This window comes from Poecilia latipinna, unplaced genomic scaffold (genome assembly GCF_001443285.1).
Source record: "Poecilia latipinna isolate Pla-1442-1.1 unplaced genomic scaffold, P_latipinna-1.0 Scaffold1212, whole genome shotgun sequence".
Classification (NCBI taxonomy): Eukaryota; Metazoa; Chordata; class Actinopteri; order Cyprinodontiformes; family Poeciliidae; genus Poecilia; species Poecilia latipinna.
The window spans coordinates 49,925-58,657 of record NW_015113828.1 but is presented as its reverse complement, the minus strand read 5'-3'; the positions used below and the strand labels follow the sequence as shown (position 1 = coordinate 58,657).

Sequence of the window (8,733 nt, the reverse complement as noted above, 5' to 3'; positions counted from 1 at the left end):
ACTATGGTAAAACCAGGTGACCAACTGTGCTGGAGCGCTGATTGAGTTGCTAGGTGATGGACTGGGGTTGCTAGGTAACAGTGAAGCCCACATCAATGGCTATTTAACATTCAGGAGGTTTTTGAAATGACTCACTTTCTAGACACCAAAAACATTCATTTTTGTTAAAAATTGTCTGGGTGTTCTTAGAAGCAACTGAAGCCCAAACGGAAGTACAAAAATATTAATTTTGTACAGCAGGTCTACTTTAAGAGTTCTTTATAATTTAAAACTTATTAACAATATTATTGAGTATCATAATAATTTTTTGGGACAATTTATTGTCCTGCAAAATTCTATACAGTGACAAGCCCACTTAGAAGTCAGTGACTGGTTTTTCTGAAAATATTTTCAAAATCCTCAAAACGCCTCTCAAACCATTTAGCTGAATAAATAAATAACCATTTTTTGACCCATAATACAAGAAAAAAACTACATTGACAAAAAGTGGAGCAGAAACGTGTCTATCCTTACCTGGAAGCAGCAATCTCTGCCTTCTGTTTGGCGATGGCCGCCGCCCTCTGTGCTCCCTCAACCGCCCTCTCCACCTTCTGCTTGATCTTGGTTCCCTTGAGCTGGATCACCCTCTTCTTCATGGCTTTCACCAGCATGTTGTTCATGTACTTGCCCTCCTCCTTCCCTCCCTCAGCAAACGTGGTGCAGCCATACCCGTGTCTCTGGTTGTTGAGCCACTCGCCCTCGTACTTCAGGCCGCTTGATCTCTCGCTTATCCCGTATCCTGAGCGCTTGTCGTTCTTCCACTCGCCCATGTAAACCTCCGTGGTGGTGGCGTCGATGTCAGCCTCCACCAGGGGGAAGTCCTCCGCTCCGGCCAGGCTCTCATCCCCGCTGATGGTGGAGTTTGTGTCACTGGCATTGGAACTCAGAGCGGACTCTGTCCTCAAGAAGCTGATCTTGCTCTTCTGGCTGGACAGGGACGTGCTTGACTCGGATTTCTTCAGCTTACCCAGCAGGGAGCCTCTTCGGAACAGGCCCTTCTTCTTGGGCTTCACTGCCTCTGGATCCACCTGGAGGGTGAGAGCGAAGCCTCCGCGGGATGGTCCCAGCTGGGTAGGGGTGGCGACAGGCGTCTCTTCTCCTGAAGCATTGGTGGTGGTGATGACCGGGATATCCTGCTGTAGAACAGTGCCATTGCTGTGTTCACTGCGAAGTGAAGTTAATGAAGTACGAAGAGGCGATCGCACAACTGCTGCCATGCCATAGGGGACGCTTTGCCGAACACCATAGCCATGGCGCATCCCACCAGTGAACTGACCCTGGTAGGTACCTGAAAATGAACCAAAGCATGTAAGATACTTTAAATCTGCTCCAATAAGCAAAACTATTACTCAATCTAGGACAACATGGTAATAATTATAGGAAAATCTCCCTTCCTGTGCTTTAAGTGGCAAGAGAAAGGAGTGCAGAGGTTAGAGAATATGTTTAGGGAAGGTACATTCATGACAAAATCATTCTACAATAATGAAATTTTACTCTGCTCAGTTCTGCTTATTTTGAGCTCTTTTCAGAATGAGATGTTTTAGGGCATCTTGAAATAGAAGGTTTAACTCGCACATGAAAATGGCTGAAAACAGAAACAGAATTATACAGCAATACATCTTTGAAAAGCAAAAGCGGAGCCTCCTGCACAACCAACAAGATTGCACCATGTGGTTTCTACATGGTAAGTCAACAACAAAGCACATGTCTTTTCCAGCAACCATTAGACAGCAGTAAAACCAGCTGACCAAATGTGCTATAGCTCTGCTTGGGTTGCTAGGTAACAGGCTGTTCTTTGCTGGGGTTGCTAGGTAACAGGCTGGGTGCAGTGCCTGCTTGTTTGTGACGTTACATCCCAGAGGTTTTTGAAACAGATAATTTTCCAGACACCACAAAACATGAACTTATTACCAAAAACTGGGTGGGTGGTTTTCTGAAGCATTTGAAACACAAATGGAAGTACAAAAATATTTAAAAATGTGAACTTTGCATCATAGAAGCTTTCAATATGATGGATTAGGGGTATTTTTGGAATCTGAAATTGATACAGAAAGATAATATGATCAGGGACTTCTTGTGCTTCCCTGCAATTTAATGCATTTAATTAAAGCATTTAATGTTTTAACTGTAAGCATCTGATGCTTACAGTTAGCATTGTAAACTACCAAATTAACTACCGTTAATTGTAAACAATGTTTACAAGTAACTTTTGCCATAGAATCAAGGTAAACAACTTCTTTTCTGCAGAAATGAGGCAGTGGGGCTTGTAGTTTTCTCATAATCTGAAGGTTATGGGTTTGGGTTCAACTGTAAACAATTGAATATTTGGCCTGATCTTTGAAGTCTAGAGATCCAGAGTCTTAAGACTCATGAAATCTTTATTATCTTTACAGCAGTCCACACACCGACGACTGACACTCGACAGCGATAGCTGAAACAGTGAATGGCAGTGATCTATTTTAAAACAAACTGGAGGGGAAAGGTCGGATAGAGTCCCAACCATGCTCTGCATGCATTGAACATTTTTGGATTGTTTTTTATAGATGTGTAATAAATGGACCGAACATATATAATGCTTTTCTAGTCATACTGACAACTCAAAGTACTTCACACTAGAGCCACATTGACCCAGTCAAACTTAGAAATGTGCAGATATTTATACACCAAAACACATATCAGTAGAAAGCCTGGGGTTAAGTGACTTGCCTAAGGGATTCATTAACATGTAGGAGGAAGCTGGAATATTTGGAAAATATTTGTTTAATATGATAAATATTTTCCACAAATTAATTTGTATTGTTAGCATGTTAGCATGCTCTATCTGGGAACCTTAGCCAGTTACTGACAGGTAATATTAACATGCGCTGAGGTGCTAATTTTGATGACAGCTAAGTTAGCAAAGTTGGCTTTTCTTTTGATAGAGTTGCTTAACGTTTCTAGACCAAAACAAGAAGTTAACTTTAGTTAACTTTTATTAATATCTGTCACCAAAATTATTAGAATTAATATTACCTAAGGGTTATAAAATGTTAGCTCTGTCCAACTGGTCAAAGCTAAATTACCAAAGTTAGCTTTACTCATAGCTGACAGAGTTGTTAAATGTAGCTGGTCCTAAAGCAGGAAAAACATTTCTGATGACAAAACATCTAGAAATAATAAATCCGCAACATCCGTAATCATTAATTACCCAAATGACAAGTTAGCAACCAGATTTTACTCAAGTTATAACTGTTGAGTGTGGATCCTAGAGATAGCTAGTTCTGTGCCGGTAAGGCCAAAAGGTCACTGAGCCTGTGCTATTAATAAACCCTGAGATCTGGTGCCGTCACATCCCCCACCACAGCTTCCAGTGGACAAGGTTGGAACCTGATGAGTCAGGGAAATGCTTTCATTGTCCATATGTTTTTATCTAACTTTATCCAACAAGGTCAAAGCTACTACTTGACTAGAATATTTTTTAGTTTTAAGCATACACGTGCCTATCAGCTGTGTTAAAAAAGGTGTTAGAAATATTATACACCTTTGGGGAAGTATTCACTATTTAACTTCATGCCATTATTCATTAGTTAATGTGGATTTCTGAAGGGAAATGTCAACTTAATAATGATAAATAACACATTTTCCATTTATTTACCTTCACCAGCTTCAAATTAAGCAATATGATGCAAAATATGACGCCATGTTGACCTGCACAACAGCATGACTGCATTATTTTGCATATCCATCATAAGCTACCTTTGTATCTATATTTTTTAAAAATAGAATAATTATTTTGTCTTGCTCTTGATGTCTTTATAGTAATGAATGAAAGCATTTTGTGAGGTTGACTCCCAACATGCTCAGACTTCTGCTTGACTGACAGCAGCAGGGTGGTATTTTCTTCCGGTTACACTCACTTCATAAAACATCAGGAGAATCATTGGCGATGGACTCGCTCTTACACACTCACTTCCTCCTTCCATGTCTCTAGAAAGAATCTTGGTGCAATAAAATGATAAATATAATTTGGCTGCTGATTTGATCTGATCTGACTGATATTCATCTTTGGTGAAGATTCAGAAACAAATCAAAACTTAAAGCAGAAACGTTAAAACCTCTGTAGTAACAAACAGAGTGGTGCATTTTCCTACACTGCCAATCAACTTTTATTATAGAATCAAGGTAAACGACTTTTTTCTGCAGAAATGAGGCAGTGGAAAGAGTAGTTTTCTGAAGGATATGGGCTTGATTCCAACTGTAATATATTGATACAAACTGACAAATAAATGCCTAAGTTGACAACTATTGCATATGTTTGAATGTGTGCATCTATAAGAGTGACTCTGGTTTAAAAGTCTTTTTAGAAATGGTTCAGATCATGATTTATAAAGTGAACCTAATCATTGACCTGTTAAAATTCCTATGAATTTATTGTAAATTAATGTAAAATATCTCTGACATGAGACAGTTATAGTTATAGACAGTTATACTGAGGAATTTTCTGTAATTTTAAGTTGTTACATATGGTTTTACTCACTGTATGCCATCAGTAAAACCATTACAACATCATATTTACACAAAATATAAAACAAAAATGTTTAATTACTTTTATTTTTGCAGAAAAGCAACAGTTAGTCCTGTTGCTGTTAGATGATATAACACTAACGACTGTGATTATAATAATGTTATTGATAATCTTTAATTGTTTATTTGATAAACTTGTGCAAAAATAAAAACTAAAGAAATTTGGTAGGTATTTTTAACTTTTATAAATTGTCATTTTGCCTTTGTAGAAGAGCAGAAGAAGCTACTATAATCTAGTTAATTATATGTGCTATCTAATTCTAACTTCATAAGTTTCTGTACAAATAAACTTTCCTTAATGTATTATTTAAATATATGTGTTTTCTGTGACCAGACATATTTATTTTCTGTAAACAAGGAAAACATTACAGGAGTCTTGGTGCAGCCAGCTGATTGGCAGTGTGCAGCAAAACCTGCGAGATTAACATTGTAGTTCTGGTTTGTGTGTCAACTTATTAAACTGTTTAAATAATATGAAAAAAGGGTTTTGTTTTTAAAACTGTAACAATTTTCAAATTGGAGTATACTTTGATACTAAACACATCTGTCCTTACTTTTAAATCTTAAATTAAATATTACTTTTGCACACCTACTTTTTTCTTAAAACATTTTTAAAGAGTCAATATAGGGTTGTAAAGCCTTTTTCTTATGTAATTTAGTATTAGACCATAACATGATCAGCAGATGTTAACATATAGTAGTTTTCCACCACAAGACCTCATGATAGACACAAAGCAAAATACATATAAGTGATATGTATTTATGTATTCCAATGCCATGATCGACTGTAGAACAGGAAAATGAAATAATGTGAAATAACTGTATAAATATTTACGTCACTTGGGTACCAGGTCCGGTAGGAAAACCCAGACTTCAATCTCTCCAACCACTCCAGCTCATTCCAGGTGACACCAAACTGTTTCCAGGCTAGAATGCTATGTCATTCCTGCTGTGGGTTTTGGTTCTTTACCACATTTATCTATTTTTTAGCGAATTCTATAAATTATTACATAGTTATAAATAAAAGTAACTGTTCAGAGTATTTAGTTCCAGTTTTATTCAATTTATTCTATTAATAAATATTAATTAAGGACTTATGTACTTATTGATTTCTGTCACTTTAGGCCTTCCATACAGTTTGGACTGAGACACTTTAAGGCATATTTCATGACTTTCAACTCCCTCTGTCTGCGTTTCTGTCCTATCAATCCTGAAACCTGTTCTTATTCAAAGTTATCTATGGAGTTACTTACATATTTACCTATGTCATGTTTGGCCTTCCATACATTTAGGGATTGATGGACACTTGTAAGACATAGTTCATGACTCTCACCGCCATCTGTGTATGTTTCAGATCGTAACCAATCGGTTATTCTTATTCAAAGTATTTTACTAATAAATATTAATTACAGATGTAATTATTTATGCCACTTCAGGTCTTCCGTACATTTAGGAACTTCAGGAAGCTTTTAAGTCTTATTTGATGACTCTCACCTCCATCTGCGTATGTTTCCGTCCCGTATCCATCCTGAAGTCCGTTGTTCCAGGTTCCTTCGTACTTGGCTCCGCTGCCCACGCTGACCCGGACCCCGTACCTCCCTTTGAAGCCGTGAGTCCATTCCCCTCGGTAAATCCAGTGTCCTTTGGTTTCCACTCCCAGTCCGTGGCGCTTGCCCTGCGACCAGTAGCCTTCGTAGGTGTTCCCGCTGGGCCAGGTGTAGACCCCGACCACCTCGAAGCCATAGTTCCAGGAGCCTGAGTACTCGCCCTGGCCCTTGGGTCCGGTGCAGATGCCATGGCCGTGGGCTTTGCCCCCCTCCCAGCCTCCACAGTAAGCCCCGCCGTCATCAAACTCGAAGCGACCTCCACTCATCCCGAAGCGCAAATTGAAAACTGAAAGACGGTACTGGGTTTTCTCTTTCCTTTTACTTGTCCGAAGTTCCTGACGTAGATTTCACCTGACATGCAGATGAGAGATTAACTTTATTGGGTTTCTTCTATTGCGATCGCCATTTGAGTTCTTGTTATTCTGAATCAAGCATCGTTCCTGAAACAACTCTTTTGTTGTTGTTGTTGTTGTTTATTAGATTTATTAGAGCGAATTGTGAATAAAATGTGGATGTGAGTGTTGAAAAGCCAGAGATCTTACATGGCTTTCTCAGGTGGCATTTCCCCCCCTGTCCCTGCCACCCAGCTACCTCCTGACAGCCGCCGCGGTTGGACACACTTCAGCAAACCTAACAAGGCGACCAATCCACAAACACACACACCCTTCCAAAAATACAACCCAATCCTCCGCTGCCTGCAAGGAGCCATGCCAGAGTCTTGCCCCTTCGGGACTGAAGTAGCTGCATGCCTTTCAGGTCTCTGCTGTCCAACTCCACACTTTTTTAAAAAACCATTTTACGCAGGTAAAAAAAGTTGAGCACAAAGATCTCCACATCTGCACATAAATCCACCCATGCGTTCTTCTATAATTATTTGAATCAAGTCAAGTGGGATTTTAATAGTAATCACGTTTATTCTGTGGTACCGGAATTGTTTTTTGTACTTTAAAATACATTAATTACTATTTTTGATCTCTAAGTTGCATTAAAATCAATGTGACATTATAATAGCATTGTTTATCATCCGTGTTTTCTTGAATTTTCATTAAAAAAATCTTTACTATAAGTTGTTAATTTCGCCCCCTGCTGGATCTTTAAAAAACTACAGTAAAAATACTACTCAAATCTCTCAATCTGAATGCTGTCTAATTTTTTGGCGCCATGTTGATCACCACTGGGTGAAATAAATCAGATATTTTACTTTCTGAAACTAACGAAGTGTTTGTGCCTATTTATTTAAAAATATTTCACAAGTTAGTTACTTAACTCTTGCTTTCAGTCATAAAGAATAAAAATATTTTATAAGTTAGTGACTTAACTCTTGCTTTCAGTGATAAAGAAAATATATTATTGTGTGTTATTTATTTTAAAACATAATCTAAGTCAAATTGAAAAAGCGGTTTGCTTTAACATATATTTAAAGACATTATGGGAGATAATTATCAGTCAGATCTTATTAACAGCTGTATGTTGAGAGATAACAGCAATGATTCTGGTGAAAACATTTCGTAGCGTTCAGAGCATTCAGGTGAGATAAAATGTTCTGAAAAAACGATGAACTGTAGTTGCAGTTTAAAGAAAAAAGTTTTGAGGAATAAAATGATGTTAATAATCAATAATTATGTTGTCTTTAAGTCAAATAAATTTAGCGAGTTTTAGATTTTGAACCTAAATGTGAGTTTGTGAAAGATAAACTTGCAGCAGCAGTAAGTTGTGCTAACTTTTTAATAATTTTGTGTTGGAGAGTTTTTAGGTTAACACTTAAAAAACTGAAAGAAGAAAAAGACAGAAGTGGGAACTATTTCCCAGAATGCTTTGTTTTTGTATCCTAAGATGGAAGTGCTTTACATTGATCTGACTCTTGTGTTTTGTTAAGAATTTTTTTTATTTTAATGCAACTGTCAGTTAGCAAAGCTTGAGGAAAATGTCCTGTTCACACTAAATGTTTCTGAGCTGAATTCATTGAGATGTTTAATGATTCATTATCAGATCAGAATTATTGCATTATTGAATAATTCCAAAGTAAAATAAGTAGATATTTTAACTAATATTGTAAGTGAAAATAAGAGAAATGTGGCTCTTTAATTAGGTGAAAGCAGTTTTTTTCTTGCATATTGTGAAATAATTATTTGGTTTAAATTTCAGCATTAAGTTAAAACTCACGATTAATGAAATTAAAAAAGTTCAATCAACGTCATGAACTTTAATTTCTGAGTCAAAACCAAAACTATTTCCTTGTCTTGACATTCATTTTCAAGTTAAACTACCTTCAACTTGACTGTATGATGTGTTTATTATCACGTTTTCACGTGTTGCTGATAAGAACTATTAACTTAACTGATTGATTTCCAAACTATGTATAATTTTCCTTCCACCCCACAGTCACTGTGCTCGTGTTTAATTTAAAATCCCAGTAAAAAGACATAAAAGTTTGTGATGAAACGTGTGGATATTTCTTCTGTTGGTTCCTCTGATTCAACATAAAAAGGTTTCGCTGTGTTTATTTTCCACGTCCTTTCAGGAG

General features: G+C 37.2%; 1 protein-coding gene across 1 annotated transcript in view; it reads right to left on the bottom strand.

Annotated features, from left to right (window-relative positions):
* The window catches only part of jph2 (junctophilin 2), a 26,166-nt gene extending 19,346 nt beyond the window's left edge, over nucleotides 1–6,820 (bottom strand). The window contains exons 1-2 of the mRNA XM_015053885.1: nucleotides 6,097–6,820; nucleotides 514–1,327 (exon numbers count right to left, since the gene is read on the bottom strand). Of these exons, the coding sequence (XP_014909371.1) occupies nucleotides 514–1,327; nucleotides 6,097–6,475 (1,193 nt within the window). The 5' untranslated portion in view covers nucleotides 6,476–6,820. The remainder of the gene's footprint in view (nucleotides 1–513; nucleotides 1,328–6,096) is intronic.
* Nucleotides 6,821–8,733: the final 1,913 nt, after the last annotated feature.